Source organism: Esox lucius, chromosome 15, assembly GCF_011004845.1.
Source record: "Esox lucius isolate fEsoLuc1 chromosome 15, fEsoLuc1.pri, whole genome shotgun sequence".
Lineage (NCBI taxonomy): Eukaryota > Metazoa > Chordata > Actinopteri > Esociformes > Esocidae > Esox > Esox lucius.
In genome coordinates, this window is record NC_047583.1 from 7,313,105 (window position 1) to 7,338,288 (window position 25,184).

General features: G+C 45.7%; 2 protein-coding genes across 5 annotated transcripts; one reads left to right on the plus strand and one right to left on the minus strand.

Moving 5' to 3' along the window:
* Window positions 1-940: 940 nt before the first annotated feature.
* wdr32 (WD repeat domain 32) lies at window positions 941-10,485 on the plus strand. Of its 3 annotated transcripts, XM_034297590.1 has the most exons (9): window positions 941-1,094; window positions 1,999-2,729; window positions 2,976-3,089; window positions 3,182-3,379; window positions 3,536-3,738; window positions 3,872-3,952; window positions 4,219-4,397; window positions 5,052-5,218; window positions 8,027-10,485. In XM_034297590.1, the coding sequence occupies exons 2-9, from the start codon at window positions 2,260-2,262 to the stop codon at window positions 8,229-8,231; spliced, it is 1,617 nt and encodes a 538-aa protein (XP_034153481.1). In that variant the 5' UTR covers window positions 941-1,094; window positions 1,999-2,259; the 3' UTR covers window positions 8,232-10,485. The 3 variants fall into 3 exon arrangements, with proteins under 3 accessions (XP_034153481.1, XP_010877653.2, XP_010877655.2); XM_010879351.5 differs by lacking the exon at window positions 941-1,094 and having other exon boundaries at window positions 1,906-2,729; XM_010879353.5 differs by lacking the exon at window positions 941-1,094 and having other exon boundaries at window positions 1,907-2,729; window positions 4,219-4,364.
* An 840-nt stretch (window positions 10,486-11,325) lies between these two features.
* LOC105015886 (probable carboxypeptidase X1) lies at window positions 11,326-25,060 on the minus strand. Of its 2 annotated transcripts, XM_029125649.2 has the most exons (13): window positions 24,739-25,060; window positions 23,420-23,529; window positions 22,901-23,040; window positions 22,600-22,684; window positions 21,513-21,666; window positions 20,238-20,332; window positions 19,051-19,174; window positions 17,103-17,299; window positions 15,056-15,235; window positions 13,490-13,784; window positions 12,888-13,027; window positions 12,562-12,664; window positions 11,326-12,267 (listed from the first exon to the last, which is right to left on the minus strand). In XM_029125649.2, exons 1-13 carry the CDS (start codon window positions 25,040-25,042, stop codon window positions 11,909-11,911), a joined length of 2,286 nt encoding a protein of 761 aa, XP_028981482.1. In that variant the 5' UTR covers window positions 25,043-25,060; the 3' UTR covers window positions 11,326-11,908. The 2 variants fall into 2 exon arrangements, with proteins under 2 accessions (XP_028981482.1, XP_028981483.2); XM_029125650.2 differs by lacking the exons at window positions 22,901-23,040; window positions 23,420-23,529; window positions 24,739-25,060 and having other exon boundaries at window positions 21,800-22,680.
* Between the last annotated feature and the right edge of the window lie 124 nt (window positions 25,061-25,184).

Consider the following 25,184-nt stretch of genomic DNA (forward strand, 5'->3'; position numbering starts at 1 on the left):
TTGAGGGGACAGCAAATTTACAATGTTATACAAGCTGTACACTCACTACTTTACATTGTAGCAAAGTGTCATTTCTTCAGTGTTGTCACATGAAAAGATATAATAAAATATTTATTAATATATTTATATATATATATATATATATATATATATAAAAATAGATAAAATATATACACACAAAGGTTTTCCTGGTTCAAAATTAGGCAAAGGTGGTACCCCAACCCTCGCAATCTACCGGATACCCCTCTGTTAAATACTTTATATAATATGTGGCTACACACTTGAAAAAGACAACTATTAAATCTGCCCTGTTGTCCATGTCCACTTGAGCAGCTAATGTCTTCCCTAATATCAACCAAAATACATGCAATATATTTATTCTTAACATATTAGCATCTTATTTAAAAAGAAATATGATCTCATTCATCAGCTATATAATTAATAGCAGTCAATATTATTGTTGTCTATTTTCGTTGTTATGCTATATTTCTTGTTAATATAGACTTGCATAAAAACGAAACAGAGCTGTATATATTGCAGCCGTGTCAAGTTATTTTTCCTCCATCCTTGCCTTGACGCCGCATCGTTTATCTCCCTCTATCGACGTCCTTCATCTGTACTAGGCTCTGCTACAGTCGCTGATCCAAAGTCTTCACGTTCATATATTTATATTCTTAGTGACTTAAATATGTTAATCGTGTATTTTTTCATTGTATATTGAATATATAGCCCAATGTTTTTGGTGACAATACAAACCTTAATCTGATGATCTTTTCACCAGTCCTCTTCATTTGTCTGGCAATTTCTCTTTAAATAAATCTGTAATTGTTGGCTACTAGAAGTCACCTGACAAGTTTTAAAAATGTATGCGGATTGGATGTAGTTTTAGATTATTACTTTTTATTGAAATCTTTTGACATGCTTGGGTGTAAAAGAAAACTAGGATCCGCTTGTTTCTGACCTAACTCATCTCCGCGATGTCAGGACCCGTGAGGTCCTGTATGCAAGGTTGCCAGATTTAATGGACAGTACGACTATTCCCCAGCACAAAATCATGTTTTAACATGCCAACAACCAGGCGGTACGAAATTTTGGTAAGACTTTCGCCTTTGAGTTTTTAAAACTGGAAAAAACGTTTGTATAGATATGGAATTCCGCACGCTAAAAGTGGCTAGTAAGAGTGACAGCGTTACCCGCCACAGCCGAATTCCTCCCGCTTGGCGGGTGGGTGCCAATGTCAAGCCCTGGTGGCAATTGAGTGGCACATCTGAACCTACATGTTCTGCTCTCCGGGAGTTTGTTTTTTTTGTCAGCTCAGTGTTTGTATGTATGTAAATGTATTGGGTAAAAAGACAGGTCTCATGAGAGCCAAATGGTATCAATTTGGCCAGAGAACTTAGGAGAACCAAATAAGGAATCAATTTGGCCAGTAGAGGGCAACAGCTCACTGGTAATGACAACAAAACTAAAACTCAACCGTGCAGGAGACCTGAGTTGAAAGATGCAGAAAAAGTTTGCCGGTTTGTCCGGCACTAAGTCAGCCTGTGAGTCATGCACTTTACCATCTGTCGGCTCACCTGGTTAAATAAAGTTAAAGTAACAATAAATGAATTGCTTTATGGTCACCGTAGATGGCAACATGCACTTGCCATGTCAAAGGTGGATGTTTGTATTATCACCGTTTACCTCTCCTGACTTCACATTTAACCGCCCGGGGCAAGGATTTAGCGCTGACTATTTTCACCACAAATACATGCACTGGGAGTTCTGTGATTTCCCGGTCTTAGTCCAAATAGCAGTTAGTCCATTATTAGTCTTTAGTCTGTGTACTCCACTGTGACTAGCTAAAACCTGCTGGCCGATTCAACAGCCTTTAGATTAAGCAACTTAGCAATAAGTAATAGTGGTTCAGGTTAAGCAATTTAGCAATAAGAAATATTCTGTCCACTAGGTGGTAATATGCAACTGTGTTGGGTTTTTTCTTTTGACCCGCTTTAGATCACGCTGAAGAAGAAAAAGGAAACGGAAATGCGTCATAACACTTCATTTATTTTGCTCCAGTTTGTGTGTGTTTACATGAGTAAGCCAGTGCGCCTCTTTTTACTTTTTCGAAATTGCACTCATGTTTTGGGGGGGCTGTCTACAGCGGTAGGTGTAGGTGTATTTGGGATACAAAAGTTGTACAATTTGTTGTTAACCTGGGACGCTATTTGTGAAGAAAACGGGCCTGCGTAGTCACCCTTTGGCGATTGCCCTACAATGAGCTCTGTCCACCAGAGCGACAGTGAGGAAGCCGATGAGTCGCATGACCGGCCTAGCCGCAGGGTTTGTGACAGGGACGACCCCGGCCTGGAAGACTCCGACGATGAAGGCAATACACGGACACCTCCGCAGAGCAGCCGAGAGGAGAATGCTGCTGCCCGGGACAATTCGGAATCCACGGCCGCGGAGGACAGTCGAAATTCTCCGTCTCAGCCGACTGTACGAGGAGCTTTGAGTCACGAGTGTACTGCCACGACTGACCCTGGTTCTGTTGAAAGTAACTCCAACAGTCTGTTCTCCTGGCTACACAACAGGACTATTAGGAGAGGGCTATTCGTGGATCCCGCTCGTGACAACTTTAGGGCAATGACGAACTTGTATTCTTCCATGAGTCCGGCTGCAGACTCCGTCAACCTTAGCACCCAGACTCACGGCGCAGTGTTCAATCTGGAATACTCCCCCGACGGGTAAGGACAGGGTGGAATGGATGTCACGTGTCTGTCTCTGTGCTTTTGTTTACATACGTTCTATCCTTAGTTTGACGGTACTATGTGATAATAGTAAATAGTAGTTGGTAAACCAAGCTGTGCGATCACTGATCGCAATCCACAGACAGACCCTCTACATTACCCAAGTGACTCCTGGTCAACCTGTCAGGGAGATTTAGGGGAGTTCCTGTAGTTGTTGTGACTGAGTGCCTTTCCCTCACCCAGATCGGTTCTCACTGTGGCCTGTGAGCAGACAGAGGTGCTCCTGTTTGACCCTGTGTCCTCCAAACACATAAAGACCCTGGTGGAAGCCCATGAAGACTGTGTCAACAACATCAGGTAACATCAGGCTTTCCAGAAACCTGTGATTCCTCCTGATTCAAGGTCTGTAGACTCTAACCCCCGTTTGGTAACTCTAACCTCTTCCACAGATTTCTGGACAACCGTTTGTTTGCCACATGCTCTGACGACACCACTATAGCCCTGTGGGACCTGAGGAAGCTCAACTCAAAGGTGTGCTCGCTGCACGGTCATGCCAGCTGGGTCAAGAACATTGAGTATGACACCAACACGCGGCTCCTCGTCACCTCTGGCTTTGATGGGAACGTCATCACCTGGGATACCAACAGGTGCGTGTCGATTCCATTATGTTTTCATGGCGGCATGTTCACCATGTTTACTAATGTTAAAGTGTAAAGTTCCTGTAAGGTAGAGGCGCCTTAAATGAAATCTCTAAATAGATTGATTTGGACCCCAGACACTTACCCTTTCCTATCTCCCTGTAGGGTGACTGAGGACGGCTGCCCCCACAAGAAGTTCTTCCATACGCGCTACCTGATGAGGATGCGTCTGACCCCAGACTGTTCCAAAATGCTGATATCCACGTCGTCGGGGTACCTGCTGATCCTTCACGACCTGGACCTCACCCAGTCCCTGGAGGTCGGCAGCTACCGCATGCTGCGGGCCCGACGCACGCCCCTCAGCTCCGGTAAGAAGCCCCCGCCCCTCACACACACACACACACACACACATGCACACTACTGCCTGTGAGTGTGTCTCTGTGGAGGCCACTGTACTGTTTACATTAGGTTACAGGAAGTGCTTCTTCTCTGTCTCTCTAGATGGCTCTGCGTCTGGCTCCAGGTCTACCGGGGCTCCTCGCCATGGGAATGACTCCGGCAAGATCCATCCTCACAGAGAAGGCAAGACTGAACAGGATATATAGTCATTGGAATTAGCAGTGGAGTGTAGTAGCTAGCTAATGCATAGTATAATCCCAATTCATATGGACACCAAATATTGGTATATACAGTCAGAATATTGTACAGCAATGCCCCTGCCAATAACAATATTTTATGGTGAGGTCCCTGCCTTTAAGAGTATTGTATGGTGTTCGCAGGATTCAGTTGTCAGAGGAGATTAAACCCAGTCGAGATGTTTCAAAATATTTCCTTGTACCCCGCTGTAGGCCTCTCCCCCAGAAACAGTTTGGAAGTGTTAACGCCGGAGATCCCCGGGGAGAGGGACCGAGGGAACTGCATCACTTCCCTCCAGCTGCACCCCAAAGGTTGGGCCGCTCTCATTCGCTGCTCCTCCAACATGGATGACCAGGAGGTGAGTCACCTGACCTCCCACAACCCCCAGGAGGTAATTTCCACTACACACCACCCCAACATCTACCTTGTGATTCTGTTCAGCACAGCAACCCAACATCTACCTCATGATTCTCTTTAATACAGCGCTAGACACCTACCTCATGATTTTGTGTAATACAGTGCCCTGACATCTACCTTTATGATTCTGTGTAATACAGTGCCCTGATATCAACCTCATGATTCTATGTAATACAGTGCCCTGACATCTACCTTTATGATTCTGTGTAATACAGTGCCCTAACATCTACCTTTATGATTCTGTGTAATACAGTGCCCTGATATCAACCTCATGAGTCTGTGTAATACAGTGCCCTGATATCAACCTCATGAGTCTGTGTAATACAGTGCCCTGATATCAACCTCATGAGTCTGTGTAATACAGTGCCCTGATATCAACCTCATGAGTCTGTGTAATACAGTGCCCTGATATCAACCTCATGAGTCTGTGTAATACAGTGCCCTGATATCAACCTCATGAGTCTGTGTAATATAGCGCCCCGGGCATCTACCTTTATGATTCAGTTTAACTCAGGACCATTGTCTTGAACATGTTTTTCAAATGACCTTTCTGTCAGCGTAAATGATTGAGGTTATGTTTTGGTATCCAACTTTCTGCTCCTTTCTCTCTCTCTGTCCCTCGGTACAGTGGACATGTGTATATGAATTCCAGGATGGAGCCCCCACACGACCCCCTGTCTCCCCCCGCTGCTCTCTGCGTCTCACCCACTACATAGAGGAGGCCAATGTCGGGAGGGGTTACATCAAGGAGCTGTGTTTCAGCCCCGACGGACGGCTCATCTGCTCCCCCTATGGGTATGGCATTGCTGGCTCTCGATTTTAATACACAGAAGATATACATTTTTAAATGTATTTTAAGGGATTTATTGTTGAAGAGAAATACATTTCAGAGGTGGACTCGTCCATCACCCAGGATGAAGTCACTGAGGTATTCAAGAAACTCCTTGGTGGCAAGGCACCGGGGGTGGATGAGATCCATCTAGAGTACCTCAAGTCTCTGGATGTTGTGGGGCTGTCTTGGTTGACATGCCTCTGCAGCATCGCGTGGTGGTCAGGGACAGTGCCTCTGGGATGGCAGACTGAGGTGGTGGTCCATCTTTTTAAGAAGGGGGACCGGAGGGTGTGTTCCAATTATAGGGGGATCACACTTCTCAGCCTGCCTGGGAAAGTCTGTGCCAGGGTACTGGAGAGGAGAATACTGCCGATTGTAGAACCTCGGATTCAGGAGGAACAGTGTGGTTTTCATCTGGGCCGTGGAACACTGGACCAGCTCTATACCCTCTCCAGGATGATGGAGGGTTCATGGGAGTTTGCCCAACCAATCCACATGTGTTTTGTGGATTTGGAGAAGGCATTCGACTGAGTGTGAAGCGGTTGGGATGAAAATCAGTACTTCCAAATCAGAGGCCATGGTCCTCAGTCGGAAAAGGGTGGCTTGCCCACTTCAGGTTGGTGGAGAGTTCTTGCCTCATGTGGAGGAGTTTAAGTATCTAGGGGTCTTGTTCACGAGTGAGGGAAGGATGGAACGGGAGATTGACAGACAGATCGGTGCAGCTTCTGCAGTAATGCTGTCGATGTATCGGTCTGTCGTGGTGAAGAAATTTACCGGTCAATCTACGTTCCTACTCTCACATATTGTCATGACCGAAAGGACAAGATCCCGGATACAGGCGGCCGAAATGAGCTTTCTCCGCAGGGTGGCTGGGCGATCCCTTAGAGATAGGGTGAAAAGCTCGGTCACCCGGGAGGAGTTCAGAGTAGAGCCGCTGCTCCTCCACATCGAGAGGGGTCAGCTGAGGTGGCTTGGGCATCTGTTCCGGATGCCTCCTGAACGCCTTCCTGGGAAGGTGTTCCGGTCCCGTCCCACCGGGAGGAGACCCCGGGGAAGTCCTAGGACACGCTGGAGGGACTATGTCTCCCGGCTGGCCTGGGAACGCCTCGGTGTCCCCCCGGAAGAGCTAGAGGAAGTGTCTAAGGAGAGGGAAGTCTGGGCATCTCTGCTTAGACTGCTGCCCCCGCGACCCGGCCCCGGATAAGCGGAAGAAGATGGATGGATGGATGGATGGAAGGAGAAATACATTGAAAAGACATGTTGTGTATGATTATTTTACATGGACATTTTTATGGTAAATGTTTTTATGGGAATGTTTTTTTGGGGGGGTGGTTTCCTGTTATGGTTCATACTGGCAAACAGAGTTTGCAACTATGGCTAAATAATGGGTTAACATTTCTAAAGTGGTTTGCTCCTTTTGGTTTAATTTACAGCTCCTTTTGGTTTAATTTACACCCTAGAAACTAACCTGATCTCATCAGGATTATTATCAAACAGCTAATTATTAAAAACTGCTGCGCTAAAAAAAAGAGCACTCCAGATTTGAACGTGATGCACTGGAACAGTATGCCTCCAGATTACAACCTGATGCACTGGAACAGTATGACTCCAGATTACAACCTGATGCACTGGAACAGTAACACTCCAGATTACAACCTGGTGCACTGGAACAGTAACACTCCAGATTACAACCTGGTGCACTGGAACAGTAACACTCCAGATTACAACCTGGTGCACTGGAACAGTAACACTCCAGATTACAACCTGGTGCACTGGAACAGTAACACTCCAGATTACAACCTGGTGCACTGGAACAGTATGCCTCCAGATTACAACCTGGTGCACTGGAACAGTATGCCTCCAGATTACAACCTGGTGCACTGGAACAGTATGCCTTCAGATTACAACCTGGTGCACTGGAACAGTATGCCTCCAGATTACAACCTGGTGCACTGGAACAGTATGCCTCCAGATTACAACCTGGTGCACTGGAACAGTATGCCTCCAGATTACAACCTGGTGCACTGGAACAGTATGCCTCCAGATTACAACCTGGTGCACTGGAACAGTAACACTCCAGATTACAACCTGGTGCACTGGAACAGTAACACTCCAGATTACAACCTGGTGCACTGGAACAGTAACACTCCAGATTAGAACCTTATCCAAAAAAAGCATAAAATGCCATAAATAAATAATATTATGAACCGATGTATCGGCCACCATTTGGTGTTGGATGATTATTGGCCAAACGTAATAATCAGTGTTGAAATGGCAGATTATTTCGACCGATTGTACGTACGTTTGAATAGGCGTTCAAACTGTTCCAGTAGATTTCATTATAATGTTGTTTTTTTTGCTTGAGGATTGGGTTTTGTTGTGATCTGTTGCAGTTTTGTTGACAAAATCTAATACGCATTACTTCAGGAGTTGTAAAATGTTCAGGTGAAGAAAGAGAATGTGTATTTATTTATTATCATAAATGTTTCTATTCATTGCACTTATTTGTGTGGTAGTCTTTCGTTATTTAGATATATAAAAAGATACGTTTGCGTGACTCAATTTGCAATTGTTGGAATTCGAAGCATCGTCAGAAACAGCATTTCTATTCCTTGCCAGGTACAGAAATGACAACAAGAATGGGCATTGATCCTTAAGAACATCCGCTGTCAGCCTCAGGCCAACAAAACAATATATTTTTTTGTTGTCAGTATATAAATCTAACTTGCATGGTTCCATTTCCGTAATGGCTTCCCACTTGGTTCCTACAGGTACGGAGTGCGCCTGCTGTCCTTCGATGAGAACTGCATGGAGCTGTCTGACTGCCTGCCCGTCCAGACCAGCTGTCTGAGGGAGGTCCGCTCCATCTACTCCCACAGCGACGTGGTCCTCACCACCAAGTTCTCTCCGACACACTGCCAGCTTGCCTCAGGCTGCCTTAGTGGCCGGGTCTCCCTCTACCAGCCCCGGTTCTAAACCCCTGTGGCGGGGCGCGGCCACCAAGGTCCCTTCAGAGCACTACAATAGACCAGGACCCAGCGGGTTGGATTAGAGCCACTCCAAACCAGGTTGGCCGTGGTGGAATTTAAGGAGCAAAACACAGTGTTGCACCGACCTTGAAACCCTGACCAATAAGAAACACTATTTTCGGCCTCACGGCACCCCAGTGAATCCAACAGTGGACTCGTAGTGGGCGGACGCTGTCGGGTGGTCTGGTTGTCCAGGGCAGAGAAGAGGTGAAAGGTTAGAGGTGCTAACCCGTCCTACCTTCAACCATTATTAGGGTCAGTTTAAAACTGACCCCGGATCAGAGACTATGGGTTTCTTTAACTGTTGGTTGGGACCCCATGGGAGTCCTGATGGTTCATGAGTATTACCTATTTGGATTGCTGGCAGGCAGTTTGGTTTTACGGGAGGACGCTCCCCTTCCCATTCGGGTCTCGAGCACAGAACATTTCCAAACCGCTGCCCTACACTACTGAAGACATTGGCCTATTGGGCAAGGAACTCATCTTGTAGGAGAGGACCGGAGGGGTTTTCAATCCAACTCCTAACCCAAAGGGTGTCCTGGATCATTCTATCATGCCTGCATTAGTCGAATGGCTTTGTCATCGGTCAGTCACAAGCTAAGAGACAGGGCAGGGCTGCAGTCCAAATGGTGCCCTATTCCCCTCATAGTGCACTACTCTTTTACGAGGGCCAATGGGTCTTGGCTCCCAGTGAGTGCACTATTTAGGGTTTATGGTGTGATTTGGGACTAAAGTCTAAGTGTGATTCTGTTTTTTTGTTTTGTTTTGAAATGTTAGAGATGTTCTGGAATAGAGACTTTGATGGTCATTGTCTGTTCTGGAATAGAGACTTTGATGGTCATTGTCTGTTCTGGAATAGAGACTTTGATGGTCATTGTCTGACAAGTCTCCTCCAACACTTGTCTTCCTTTCCTGATCCTGTAGACTGAAGTGTTCCTCGTTCTCCTCCTCTCCCTTCTTTTTCTCCTTCTTTTCTTCCTGTCTTCCATGATCCTGCTATCTCCTACTCCACACACCTCCACTCTGATTATAGTGTCTCAGTCCATTGGTGTTTGTCCGCCATGCCTTTTAGCGGGTTATTGCTTCCCTTTCCCTCACTGGGTGAAGTTTCCCCTCACTACAGATCTAGGATCAGTTTCAAATCCTATAACCTTAAATATTAGTGGGGGAAATGTGACACCTACCACAGATCACCGCCAAGGGTTCTTAAGCCAATTTAAGCCTATTCGCCTCTGCTCATACAATCAATTTCAGCCTTCTCTGACTTCGCACCTGAAATCTAATGCCTCAGCTTCCTGTCCTTTTTCCTTCTGATATTAATGTTTTTTCTGCTCCACTTCCGATTAATGTTGTGTCCGCTGACCAATGATGTTTATAACCATTTAACCCCTGCTACAACATCCACATCACTCACTTATTAGTGCTGAGTAATGTCTGTCCATTAACCTGCCTCTCTGACGTAGAATCAGGAATCATGGCGCCCTTCACGCCATTTTTAATTAGCAATGTCATAAGTGTGTCGATGCAACTTGGCAACGGGTCATGTTCACTCGGAGACAAACCTGACCGCTGCCTTCATCGGAAAGGTTTTGTTAGCAGTTGCAGAACGCCTGACCGCTCTGCGCGCTAATGAACCAACAGCAATGAACCCCGCCCATATGCCCTCTGACAGCGAAGTGCAAGACGGCAGACATCTGTGGGCCAGATGTTGCTCTTTCAACTGTGGCTTTTCTACTTCCTGATTCATTGTGTGTAAATTATTGCATTCACAAATTAGAAATGCTCACTGCGGATACATCAGTATGTTCCACTTACTGCTCGTGGGGACCGGACGCCCTAAAAGAGCCCTATGTACCGTGGTCAAAAGTTGTGTTGCCATTTGGGATGCTTTATTTATGTTTTACCGTAACCTACACCGAACCTTAAACAAGCAGTATGGTTTTATTAATAAGCCCTTACCAGTACTGTTCAGGGATCAGTTTCCCAAATGCGTCTTTAGAACCGTAGGACCTTGAGTATTGTTGAACTTTGCCTTAAGATGCTTTTGTGAAACCGATCCTTTAAAAAAAAAAAAAAAATCTCATGTTTAGTGGAAGATACACGATGTGTGGTCATTTCTAAGATCTTCATAATCCCAGCAATGTTATTGAAATGGTACTTATCACTGAAATAAATGGTGACATTTTGCACTGTTGGCAGTTCCTATGTCTTCTGTTCCTGTGGTCATTCTGTGCTACGGAATTCAGTATACGAAGGCTGCCACAAGGAGACGTGTGTGTGTGTGTGTGTGTGTGTGTGTGTGTGTGTGTGTGTGTGTGTGTGTGTGTGTGTGTGTGTGTGTGTGTGTGTGTGTGTGTGTGTGTGTGTGTGTGTGTGTGTGTGTGTGTGTGTGTGTGTGTGTGTGTGTGTGTGTGTGTGTGTGTGTGTGTGTGTGTGTGTGTGTGTGTGTGTGTGTGTGTGTGTGTGTGTGTGTGTGTGTGTGTGTGTGTGTGTGTGTGTGTGTGTGTGTGTGTGTGTGTGTGTGTGTGTGTTTTCATTTCAGTGTTTTATCCCTGCTCCATTAATTTCTCATTTCCAACTTACAAGACAATCCTATGACATGCATGAGTGGATGGGCAGAGCAGACAAGCAGAGGCTCTTAAGTGTTCTGCGTTGTGACCTCTGGTGGTTTAGTGGTGCTCCTGGTTGTTTGGTGGTCTAGGCCACAGCCTCCCAGGTACCGGTACAACTACAGCATGGGTTTGAGTCTGGCCAGCGACTCTTATAGCAAATATTCTGTTTTTCTCCACTGTCTCTAACCAATAAAAGTAAACATTTACAAAATATATATTTTTTACCCACCTGTAGCATTTCCCCCAGGTCGTTGCTGTAAATAACACTACACCGTGCTACACTACACAACGCTATGCTACACCTTCCAACGCTACACTTTACTGATTGAATGACAGCAGAAAACATTATACCCTTCCACGTGACAATGTCAGAAACCTGACATTGAAAAACCGTGCCTGAGCAGTAAAGAATAAAATAAAATGATCCGGTACTGTGATCAAATCCCTACTTGATCGAACTCCCAAGCGGTCCTTTAATGAAACCGTCAAATGCATAATGATACACATGGTTATAAAACAAGACAGTACCAGGCCAGCTGATACTGTAGTGGCCACATGAAACATTTAACTTGACCACACAGAGAAGCTGGATGATAGGAGCCATAAACAACTGGACATTCACTAGCCTGGTGCCCAGATACATTGTTGCTGTCTTGCTGACAGCTATTGTCCAATTGTAATTGCTAAACTGCACAAAGAGATCTGCCACTGGGCTACACATTCACTGGGAATACAGAGACTGCAGTGTTTAAGGTTCTGTGTGTCTGTCAGATGGACCACATGGCTGACTTTCTAGAGAAACACTCTTCAAATCTCATCTTGTTCGCCTGATATCAGTCTGTTCAAAGTCGCCGACTGGGAAATGGTCCACCTGAAGTACACAGTCGAGTCCAAGCCTTAGTCTGCATCCCAAATCGCACTCTGTTACCTACATAGCTCACTACATTTGACAGGGGCCCTATGGGGTAACAGGTTGTCATTTGAGACTGCACCTCAGTCCCTCCTCAGTCTCTCAGGCAAGAGGTGTGAGAGGGCGTGGCGCCCAAGCCGATCGCCTCCTTCCGGTGGAGCGCCTCCCCCTGGCCTTCCGGCCCTGCTCCCTACGCTGGTTGATGGCCTTGGTGGAGGCCCTGAGCTTGCGGAGCCGCAGAGCCCGGAGCTTCAGCTGCAGGTCCTGGGGCAGTTTCCCTCCTTTGGCTAGGATTTCCCTAATCGTCTGCTGAGGTGTCTTGATCAGGGCGAAGTCGCAGATGGTGGCTTGTGCTTCAGTCCCGACCCTGCACTGCCTCACGGACGGGAGGTATCCCTGCGCCAACGCCGTCACTTTGAAATCCCCCGGGTTTAGCAAACGCCAGTAGTCCCCATCCGCCGCTGAGGAGAGGAGGTCGTCAATGTTTTCAGTCACACACCGGTCGCCAACACCGTATTTACTGGGTTGAATGAGTCGCTGTGTCCAATGAAGCGACGACAACAACGCGGTGCACGTTTATCTTTATGCAGCATCGAATTAAACGCTGCAGAATTGTTGCGGCTCTTTTGTTTGAGCATGGTAACACCAGGAATCTATGCTCAGTCCCCAACGACCATCAAAACATAATGATTCCTGCATAGATATGTAATATACTGTACATAAATGCAGCTCCTTGGGTGGTGTGTAAAGTATACCTGATCGGATGTCGTGGTCCAGGTCTTCTACTTTGATGATGGCATCTGCGATGCCCTTCTTTGTCAGCTTGTCCCTCACCACACCCTTAATGCCTCTGTGGACCTGGTGAACAAAAGCCCAAACAAACCCAATCGGGGACAAGATGTAGGAATCAGAGAGCTGGTTAGCAACAGCTTGGATTTAGAGTGGAAACAAGGACACGTTCAGGTGTTCCAATTTCAAAAATGTTTTAGTTGTTAGAATACATGCACTGGCTGTAAGAATAACTTCCCCAGTGGAGAGCCGGTTTGGTAAATAATAAAATGTGAAGTAGAGAACCAGTGACCTGCTCCATGTAGATCAGCAAAGACTCCTTGTTGTTATCCCACTCAGTAGGCAGTTCACTGGCGTGGGGGAATTTATCGCAGGACAGCTCCACCGTCACCTCGAAGCAGTTTGTGTGCAAGTAGCTGAAGTCATTCATACCTGCCATGCACAATAGGTAAAAAAAAGGTGTCACTTGACAGAGAAACGACTCAAGATGTTTGTGATAAGGTTTTATACAACATATAGGGACATCTGCTCATTGTGAAGAGAGGGACCTATGTACCAAACCATGTAAAGTTAGCATTTTCACTCCACGTAGCGTCATTATCTGTTTGCAAACGGTGGACATAAATGGCAACACGCATCTTCCACCCAAGTCCGGTAAATATAGCATCAGTGGAGCCATACTGGGTGACAACGATTGTTTGAAACTGGATAGAATAAGTCTAGTATATATCCAAACGGAAAACATTTACTACTCTTTAGTCATCATGGGATATACATCGGTTCTGACTGGCGCTGTGCATTTGCCGAGGAGTCTCTCGGTCATGGTGGACACTACAGTGAGTGAGGTCATCTGTGTGAGGTCATCTGTGTGAGGTCATCTGTGTGGTAACCTACTGCCAGGGACCGTGTGCCAGGCTCCCCCGTTGATGATGTTGTTGTGCTGTTGGAAGTCCTCCGTGTGGCAGATCCTCCGGTCAGGGTTGGCCATGACCAGGTTGGTGGAGGCATAGACGGTGGCCAGCCAGCGGAAGAAAACGTCGTCCGGCGTCGGGGTGTTCTCCTGCGGCGCCCAGTCCCGGGTGCAGTCGAAAGGGTAGGTGACCACCAGTTCGCCCCCGTGGAGGTTGGCACTCAGGACGAAGGGGATGTCCTGCATCCAGCTGATGACGGCGCGTGTCTCCGGGGTCACCTGGAGTAGGGCGACGTGTTACTGACTTGGAACCTTCAGCAACGCCGACACAACCTGGAGCAGCACTGACACAACCTGGAGCAGCACTGACACAACCTGGAGCAGCACTGACACAACCTGGAGCAACACTGACAGAACCTGGAGTCTCATTGACTCAACCTGGAGCAACACTGACAGAACCTGGAGCAGCACTGACACAACCTGGAGCAGCACTGACACAACCTGGAGCAACACTGACAGAACCTGGAGCCTCATTGACTCAACCTGGAGCAACACTGACACAACCTGGAGCCTCACTGACTCAACCTGGAGCAGCACTGACTCAACCTGTAGCAACATTGACAGAACCTGGAGCAGCACTGACTCAACTTGGAGCAGCACTGACAGAACCTGGAGCAGCACTCACTCAACCTGGAGCAGCACTGACACAACCTGGAGCAGCACTGACTCACCCTGGAGCAACACTGACAGAACCTGGAGCAGCACTCACTCAACCTGGAGCAGCACTGACACAACCTGGAGCCTCACTGACTCAACCTGGAGCAACACTGACAGAACTGACACCACCCGGAGCAACACTGACTGAACCTGGAGCAGCACTGACTCAACCTGGAGCAACACTGACAGAACTGACTGAACCATTAGCAACATTTTTGTTGAGTCATTTCCCCCAGCTCTGCTAGCCTATGGCATTTGGTACGCATCGCTACTATTTCCTGCTGAGAGACGGCCCACATATCACAGAGAGGAAGAACACACATTCCTTCAGATCAGCCGGCCCCTTTCCTCCTTAAGCTGTCCTCAGACGCTCCTTCAATAAAAACACCTCTGTGCTCCACAGAATGGTCAGTCACTGGTTATTCTCACAGCTCTCACAGTACCATGGTGTAGTGTAGCATGGTGTAGTGCAGCTTGGTGTAGTTTGGTGTGATGCAGTGTAGCGTGGTGTAGTTTGGTGTGATGCAGTGTAGCGTGGTGTCTTGCATTGTGTAATGTGGCGTAGCATGGTCTAGTGTGGCATGCTGTTATGTAGCTTGGTGTAGTGTAGCATGCTGTTGTGTAGCTGGTGTAGTGTAGCATGGTGTAGTGTAGCATGCTGTTGTATAGCATGGTGTAGTGTAGCATGCTGTTGTGTAGCATGGTGTAGTGTAGCATGCTGTTGTGTAGCTTGGTGTAGTGTAGCTTGGTGTAGTGTAGCATGGTGTAGTGTAGCATCTTGTAGTGTTCTGTAGTGTGACGTGGTGCAGTATAGTGTGATCTTGGTTACTTACGAAGGCATCTTCTTTAGTGTAGTACTCTGGTATTGGGATGTAGTGGTTGGCTGTTTTAACCGTCTCTGTGTCGTTCTCCTTGGCGTCCCACATGATGTTGTTCAGGTCAGGAAAGTTGTGGTTCATGTCAACCCACTCGTAGCTGTACCGCCCCAGGGCCCAGCCTGCCAGGTCTGATCCCTAAAGATCAGCACAGTTCAGGTTATCATAAGGTTATCACGCTGTCCCCAGAGCTTATCATATGGTTATCATAAGGTTATCACGCTGTCCCCAGAGCTTATCATATGGTTATCATAAGGTTATCATGCTGTCCCCAGAGCTTATCATATGGTTATCATTAGGTTATGACGCTGTCCCCAGAGCTTATCATATGGTTATCATAAGGTTATCATGCTGTCCCCAGAGCTTATCATATGGTTATCATTAGGTTATGATGCTGTCCCCAGAGCTTATCATATGGTTATCATAAGGTTATCATTCTGTCCCCAGAGCTTATCATATGGTTATCATAAGGTTATCATTCTGTCCCCAGGGCTTATCATATGGTTATCATGAGGTTATCACGCTGTCCCCAGAGCTTATCATATGGTTATCATAAGGTTAACTTAAGGTTGCCAGAGGTAATCTCAAAGTTGACAGTTGTATCGGCTCAGTCTGCCAGCTCTGATCCCTGAAGACCAGGGGAGTTCAGGTTATCTTAAGGCTTTCATAAGGTCCCCAGAGTTTATCATATGGTTATCATAAGGTTATCTTAAGGTTGACCTAGCTGTACTGCCTCAGGGCCCAGTCTGCCAGCTCTGATCCCTCAGGTTATGATCAGGTCCCCAGAGGTTATCATAATGTTAACATAGCTGTACTGCCCCGTGTACACAGCCAGGCGCTTCTGATACCTGAGGAGTAGTTAATTTGCAGTTTAAATGGCTACTTTCCATATCACATCAATCGGCCCATCTATTAATTGGTTAATGACTCAATCTTTATGTCCTATGTCCAGTCCTTCCAACATGAAGGTTGTATAAAATCTTATCACAAACATCTTGAGTTGTTTCTCTATCACTTTCTCTCTGTGATGATATTGTTTGCAAAGTTTTTCTTTGTTTACAGAGCCCTCGGTCTCTCCCACCTCAGGCCGAAATGAGGGCTTTCATATGAATTACTTTCACAGGAATGTGTAATTGACAGTGTGTGGATTACTTCGAGTAAACCATCCCTGCTGGGAAAAGATAATGCCATCAAAATGTTTTTTTACTCCCACAACTGCTTTACCTTTTCCAGAACATCCCCAAGTCCTTTTATAAACAGCTGCAACCAATCATCTAGCCATTTATCTGGAATCATAAAACACCAAGTACAGGAGGAGGTCCAGGATGAAGAACTGGCTCTCCCAAATTTTAGGTTAAAGACAATCCCAGAAAACCCCACACCCTCTCTGTTTGTGCCCCACTTCAAATTAAAGTGTATATGTAACACTCTGACAACTACACATGGGGCTTGAACTCACAACCCTCTGAAAACAACCAAGTCCGTCACCCAGATAGTACTGTTATCATCGCTCCACAAACTCAGAGCGAGTGGAATAACAAATTGAAATGCTACCAGCACCGACTGTGGACACCCGATACATATACATCTTGTCTACATAACACATTTCAATCAGTTAAAGCACCTCTTCGCAGAGGATATCAGGGCAAAATGGGAGGAGGAACTATGCATGCCGGGAAACCCCAAGATGGAGGAACATAATTGTAATGAACCTAAGAAACCAAGAGAGTGAGTATCAGGCCCATACTATAAGTGTAACGGTTATTGTATGACATGTTCTGAAATGGGAGCGTGGAGATGCGCTGCAGAAGCAGGGTACCGTGGCATGAATCAGCCCAGGATGGTGCCTAGGAGCCCAACACGTCAAGAATGAAACCAAAAGTGTCTCAGTTGAACTTCAGAAATATATCACATTTCTGAAGTTACGTGCAGTCCACGGAGATTCATCCATCGAGCGGGACACGCGAGTCCACCAGTCTCTCGGCCCCAGCCCGCACGCTCTCACCTTCTCGTAGGCCGTCTCGTATCCGTCGGGGTTCATGGACGGCAGAAGGTGTATGCGTGTGGAGGTCACCAGGCGCACGATGCGCGGGTTGCCCCGCCGGAACTCCCGGCAGATGTACTGCATGAGGTTCAGCAGCAGCTCTCTGCCCACCACCTCGTTGCCATGCATACCGGCCACATAGCGAAACTCTGGCTCACCTGTGGGGTGGGGGAGGCAGGGGGAGTCAAGGAGGAGGGGAAGGAGTTGTTTAGATGTACTTTAGACACAGCTGTAGGCAAAGTTTTACTGGGACACATATGAACATTTTCAGCCCATGCACAGATTCTGATGCACACACACACACTCTGAGTCACCCACCACAGGCATGTGCTACATTGACATGTGCCTTCTCTTCTAAAGCCGCCAAAACATTCTTTCTACTTGATTAAGTTTCCAAGCTTTGATTACTGTGTTGGTTTGTGACGCAGCAGGGCAGTAACCAGGGCAGAGCCTGCCAGCGCGTATGTGAATTACTGTGACTGTGCTCATCCTGGGCAGATGGGGGTGGGGGGGGACTGTGAATCAACGAGACGCCGGGACCATGTTTACGCCACAAGGATTGTAAGACGGCCCTGTTTGCTCAAGCGGGGAAATAATCCTTTGGCTGATTCATTTGTCTGCTAGCATAGATCCACAGTCACTGTGCTGACAAATCGCCCCCTGACTCCGCCCATCCGGGCCACGTAGGCATGGTAGTGATATGCACAGGTTCTTCCCACTCTGGAGATAGACAGGGGGTCTTATCATTAAAGTCCAGACCCATCCCTTTATAGATCAGATACCCAACATGTTGTTTATTTCTTGCATTGCTGAACAGTTCTCCTTCACCGTGGAGGTTCCGTATCAGTGGCACAGTGCAGGAGGGCAGATTTAGGGTCAGCTATGTCTTCTAAATGCCAGGGCTGATCTCAGAGTAGGAGTGCTGGCCTCAGAACTTTCAGATCATAGTTAATTTGATTATATAAACAGGTCCTAGATCAGCTTGTATACAGATTGTGTTGTAATAAATAACCCTCCAAAATGAAGAATGTTGTAATATCTTACCCTTTAATTTCTGATTCCAATCTGTTTATTGTCCATATAAGGCCGCTGGTACAAAAGAAGTGCACTTTATAGGGAATAGGTTGCAATTTGAGATAATACTCTAATGAAAAACACAGCCACTGTGACATGATTCAAAACAAAAGGCTTTGGTCTAGAGAACGACCCTTGACCCCCATAACAAGTATCAGCTGTCAATACAGAAACCACGGTCATATCCTTCTGTTGCTCTGAGAGGAAACCAAACCCTTTTCCAATCTATTCAATACATCGTCTTTAAAGATGCTTTGTCGTCTATCAAGAAACGTAATCTTCTTTCAAGAAGCTTTATCGTTCAAACTTTTTAGCTAGTATGTAAAAATACATCATAATGTGTTTCCTGTATGTTATTTGAGCAATCCATGAAAAAAGAAAGAAAAAGTTGGTCACAAAAGAAAATGTGTTTGGAAGACACATTTCTGCCTCAGCTCTACAATGGAATGGAATAGCAGCAGAGGAAAGAAATAGTTTGCTGAGATTGGAAATCCTTATCAGTTTGTTGATATAAGTGAGGCCTCCGCTCTAAAAACCATGTGTGTGTCTCTGTGTGTGGGGTGTCTGTGTGTGGGTAGTGTGTATGTTCCTTCCACAGAACCCTCCCTGTAGAAACCCTTTCTCAGATCCCAAGGAATACACAGCATTTCAGTCAGAAAAGCTAGACACCCCCACAACACCAAGCATATTGAACATCCTCCACACAGATGTTCGATATCAAACCCTGTTCAAAGACTGACAAATGGAATCCCCATTCCCTCACACTCTACCACGCTACTTATTACATGGCGCACCACTCTCGCGTCTGACGGGAATATACTGGAAGCCTGGTCACCTAGTTCATGTTTGCCGGGGTTGTCAGAGATCTCCATGACGTACAGCTTCAGTCCGGTGTAGCTCTTGCCGATGGTGTAGACACGGGTGATGCGAGGGCATTCTTCCGTCACAGCCTTCATCAGCTACACGGGGCGACAAAACACGTACGGCACTGAGTGTTGGAACTCACGGGATGGTCCAACGAGTGGGAATTCCCGTAGCCAGATGTGGTTTTTATTTCTATTTTATACCAGCACGAATAAAGGTTTTACTGAAGAAGTATGTAATGGAGTTATTGGGTATCTACTTAAGCAGGAACAGCTTAATTGCTCCTAAATATCATACACCCTCCCTTGTATCCTTGGAGGAAAGCCACACCATTCTGAATTTTCAGTTTTGTTCATGATAGCGGTAAACCCTGCCTCGGTAAACCCTGTCTCGGGGATCGCGGTTGATTCCCTGTGCGGTTTGAGATCTGGCGACTGTGACGGTCGTGGCATGTTGTGAAATATTGTTTTTTAATACTCCTCTAGTGGTGCAGTTAATACTCGTCCCCTGTGGATGGTCATCCTATTGGCCAGAGTCATGGCAACAGCATTTGGCTCTAAGCATGATAGGGTGTTAACTGGTTTATTAACCCAGGAATGCCAGCTGTGGACCCTCGAGCCAAAAGGTTTGCCCAACCCTGATTTCATTACAAGTAGGTTATTCCAAATGTTACTAGTATTTTATTTTTTTTACAAGTAAATGTTGATTGGATACTATAACTTATTTTTTGGATGCTAGTAAGTACTAACTTTGTTACTAGTTGCAATTCCATGTTTGCTGGTCAAAATTGCATTCCAAATAAAGATATTCTAAACTGTGCTAAGTACTAGTAACAAAGACATGTTTTAATATTTACCAGTACATGCTAAACATTACATTCAATGCATTCCACTTGAGGTTGAGCAGACTGTAGCGTGTGGACGAGAGGCCATCCCATGTCAGAGAATGCATACATTTCTTCAACTGAAGGGGGCTTGAGATTCCACTCCATTGTGCACAGTCTCCATTGACATGAACTACAGACTTTGGACTCGTACCATACATGAGGTGCAATGGTGGCGGTGTGAAACAACCTGATGCTCCATCAAGGTGTGTGGTTTTCTACTGGGAAATCTGTGCAAGTATGGGATTATCTAGTGTCTGAGGGTACAATCTTACCTTCCTCATCTCCTTGTAGTTGTGGTGTCTGAAGTCCAGATTATCTTTAGAGCCAGTTGGTTTCTCAGAAAGGTGTTGCCAGACGTTGTCTGGATCTATGAGAAGACATGGATATTTGGGTGGACCAGGATCAGGATAGCATATCCATGAGCATACCATTGTTGCATTTCAGTATCGATTCTCTTCGGTGCTTTTCAATTGGGAACATTTGGAATCGGAAAATGTTTTTACTGCCTGGATGAACTGGAATGTAAATGGAATTGACCCTTACTCTGTAAACCCTGTCTAGGCCCCATGGTTTTCAAATAGTTGCTATACTGTAAACCCTACCAGTCCTAGACTTGGTACATGTAGTTTACAGTCAGCTCAATAAATCAGATGTAGTTCATCACAGCACAATGCGCTTTGTCACCAGTGTCCCCCACAACACTCATCACAGTGCATTCACCACACCAGACTCACTGATACCTACTTATCTACTAGTCCCTCCTCGGCAAATCCCACTTCTCCACTCCTCAACATCTATCAGTCCAGTAGAATGCTGAACGTAGAGTATCTAAGCACTTATCAATCTGTTGATGTATCACCTCATGTGGTGAGTATCTAAGCACTTATCAATCTGTTGATCTATCTCCTCATGTGGTGAGTATCTAAGCACTTATCAATCTGTTCATGTATCACCTCATGTGGTGAGTATCTAAGCACTTATCAATCTGTTGATGTATCACCTCATGTGGTGAGTATCTAAGCACTTATCAATCTGTTGATCTATCACCTCATGTGGTGAGTATCTAAGCACTTATCAATCTGTTCATGTATCACCTCATGTGGTGAGTATCTAAGCACTTATCAATCTGTTCATGTATCACCTCATGTGGTGAGTATCTAAGCACTTATCAATCTGTTGATGTATCACCTCATGTGGTGAGTATCTAAGCACCTCAGCTGCTGTTTAATTATATCCTGATATGGTATAATTTGTTGACCTCTTGCCTATTCTAATGTGCATAGAGTTCTGACTGTATTTCGTACTCTAATGCATTGAGTTTCTACATTTACCACAATGGTGGTTGCATTATACAAGTTTTAAGTATATTATATGCAATTTTTCAAGAATTGGTCCTGTATGACTTGGTAGAACATGGTGCTTCCAACACAAACGGTTGTGGGTCCAAATCCCACTGGGGCCAAGTTTTTAAGATTGACTGTAAGCGCCTTTGGATGAATGTTCCTGCTAAACGGAATCAGCCCCAGATGCAATTAGTTCTGACCCACCTGGAAGAGGGCAGCCCAGTATCTCAGCTCTGAGACAGATGGTCCCGTTGAAGTACCAGGTCTGGGGGTTGATGCGGATCCAGCGAGCTACCATGGGCTCTGGGAAGAGGGCCAGATAGGGGGTCTCAGGTTCATTTCTGGACCCATCAAACACCTACAGAACCGAAGAACAAACATTTCCGTTTACTTGCAGAACAAAGAAAATCTGTCGGTTCACCTACAGAACAACGTAACTTGTTGACCTTTATATTGCAACCGTTCAAGAGTAATTTACGTGATTCACAAACGTTTTCATCATAGGTTTGGTGACAGACAATTTGCAAATGCGGCCTTGCCCCCACAGTTGATATAGAATAGTGGAAGGCCCAGGAATGCTGTGTCGGGGTCCGGTGTAGCGGTCTCATGCTGTGCCGGGGTCCGGTGTAGCGGTCTCATGCTGTGTTGGGGTCCGGTGTAGTGGTCTCATGCTGTGCCGGGGTCCGGTGTAGCGGTCTCATGCTGTGTTGGGGTCCGGTGTAGCGTTCTCATGCTGTGCCGGGGTCCGGTGTAGCGGTCTCATGATTTCAGACCACACATTCTGCAGGACGACGTGGTTCGAAGCCTGGCTTGACTGACCGTCAGGTCCCTGTCTCCTTCTACCTCTCTCCCTAGCCTCTCCTTCCTACTTTGAAAAGTTTTCCCACCAAGCACATTTTACCACTACCAATCAGATGTGGGTTAAATCATTTGCCCTGTAGAGGTGTTAATGTGATTGGTCAAAAGACCACACAGCCTTAGTCGTTACTGTTTTACTCGTTATGTACAGAACAATACCTATTTCACTTTGGAAATGAAACCGATGGCCTGTCCCTTAATGGACTTATGGACCTCCTAGTATTCAGCAGCACATCAAGTCACACCAGAATAACATTTTCACGCTGTAACAACAACCATCTTCTTGATACATTTCCCTCTACATCCTAAAGGGTTGGCCTCCAGTTTCTTTGTTAACGAACCCATGTTCTATTGCTCACAGGGGCAGGCATCATTCACGACTCCATTCTGTAACTTCTACATCAACTTTGCACAGTCCTCAGTGTTTACTCACCGCCTCCACCGTCCCATTCATGCAGGGTTTCCAGGTCTCCGAGTCATTACTCAGCTGCACCTTGTATGTTTCAACCCAGTCCCAGCTAAAAGGACATATCGGTAATATACAACAGATTCATGATTAACATTCAGTTGATGTATTTCATTATTATTATTATTTTTCAATAAATGCTTAATTAATGAAATTACATTAAGAGAGTCCTGGATGGATTATCTAAATGTGTATTTCTATGATTGTTTCTCCAGATACCCTCCCATGACCAGGCCTGCGTCACCACCCAGCCGCCCATCAGACTGACCTCCAGATTGAGTTGCGTCCCTGTAGGATGACCCCTGTGAACAGAGTGGGCTGTAAAGCGTCCACCTGCAGCCACTGGTTCTGGTCCTCGTACTCAGCACACCATGCTCCATCATACATGTCCCCATCCTCGATACCTGACTGGACACACACACCACACACACACACACGCCACACCAACATTCACACACACACACACATAAACCATACACCCGCCACACCATACACATCACACCACACACACACACACACCACACCAACGTTCACACACATAACACCACACACATGCACACATCACACCGCAACACATACACGCACATCACACCATACACATACACACACCACACATACAAGAAAACAAACCACACCAACATTCACAAACACCAGGCACACACACACAACAGATAAAGAGCCCTGTGTTCAGTTGGTAGATAACAAGAGGCCTGACAGCTTCGTATAGTATTGGCTATAAAATGTATACTGTGGCAGTATTGAGTAATGACTACAGGTATAGACCCACCTGTATATTGAGTCTTGCCCTGTGAGGTCCCAGTCCCATCTGAAGGTAAGAAGAGGCCTGGAACTGGCTGTCATCAACCCTCAGTGACTTCAAGCCCAGTGGTGGGCAATCTGGAGAGATTACAGCAAATGGAGGATCAGATTAGCCTGGGTGCCACGGCACATTAAGGATCAGTGTAGCCTGGGTGCCAGTTTGTCAGTGCCATGGTGCCCCCCCTGGACACCATATGCTAATTTAATTCACTGAATTCAGTTTAGGAGGGATGGTCCAATCAGTAACCATTACCATGGAATTCCAGGGAGTCCCTCTGTGACATGTTGAACATCACAGGGAGTTAACGTGACAGGCCAAACCAGACGAGCTCATGGCTGTTATCAAAACACACACAGGCTCTGAACAGATCTATGCAGAAGATTCAATCTGAATGTTTTCAGAAAGTGTTGAACATCTAAGGAAAAACATCTTAAATTATGGACAGACATGTAGAGGACATCTGGAAGGCACCCACTACCTCAGGAACAATCAACTATTTTTCTGAAGGGCTGCCTAAGGTTGTGCAAGAGTTTATTATGTTCCTTTCTGGAGCTCAAATATCAATAATTCCCCTGGGTCTGTTCTCTGGAAGGGTGGAGGAATTCACCCCTTCCTGGCTTGTTAAGGATTAGAGTCTAGTTACAAAACCACCCGTAACAAGGATGTCCCAAATGAGCACTTATGCCCATATGCAGCCTATAGCGCTCTGGTTTGGACCAGCGTCAACAGGGCTGTGTTCAAAGTGCACTATATAGGAAATAGGGTGTCATTTGGAAGACATTTTAGGGGGACATGTTCAAGTGATCATACTACTTTTTGCAATAATATTTTGTATTATACGATAACATTATTACAGTTATATCATAACATCATCTTTATGAGGATTTTAAATAAATATAAACTGTGGAACAAACGCCAGTGATATTGGCCAGCACAGTGTGTGTGTGTGTATATGTGTGTATGTGTGTGTGTGTGTGTGTGTGTTGGTTGGGGGTATCTGGCAGAATGACAGAGGACTACGGACCGTTGCATGACCAGCTGTAGCCTTGTCCCTTATAAAGTATTAATAACAGGCTGTGTTTAGTAGATTCGTAAGTCTATAATTATTTCTGCTGAAAACTCAATTTACAGACTGCTGAATGTGAAGGTGATGGCCAAATACAATGCAACACAAGAACAGAAAAACGTCTATAATAAATTATTATAAATGCAGAGAAAATGTATCCATGCAAAAAAAAATTAGTAAGGATAAATAAATATATTTTCAAACAAAAAGTAAAATTTACCCGGTCCTTTCCTAGTGTCTGCAGCTGTGGTTGGCTTGGTTACTCTTTTTCCGTCCTCGTCTAAATCGATGCCCTTGTTCTCAACATTTTTTTCCTTTTCCACATTATTCTTTTCTACAACTTTGGTATTGGCTGTGTTGCTGGAGACCAAAGTGGGCAAAGTTGTCGTTTTATAAGCAATGGTGCTATTAACTGTAGAGTTCAATGTAATGCTCACAGCTGTGGTATTTGCATAAAATTCGCCGACATCATCAGTTTTCACAACAATAACTATTGCAGACAAAATGCATAATATTTTAGCCATTCTCTCGGGTCAGAGCGCAAAATCTCTCCAACTACAGAACCCAAGCGCCTCTATTTATAAGACCTTAATACACCAAAAAGTTGCACAATTACCGTAAAATACCGTAAAAGATACATCGTGTAAAAATAACTTAGGAGAGAGA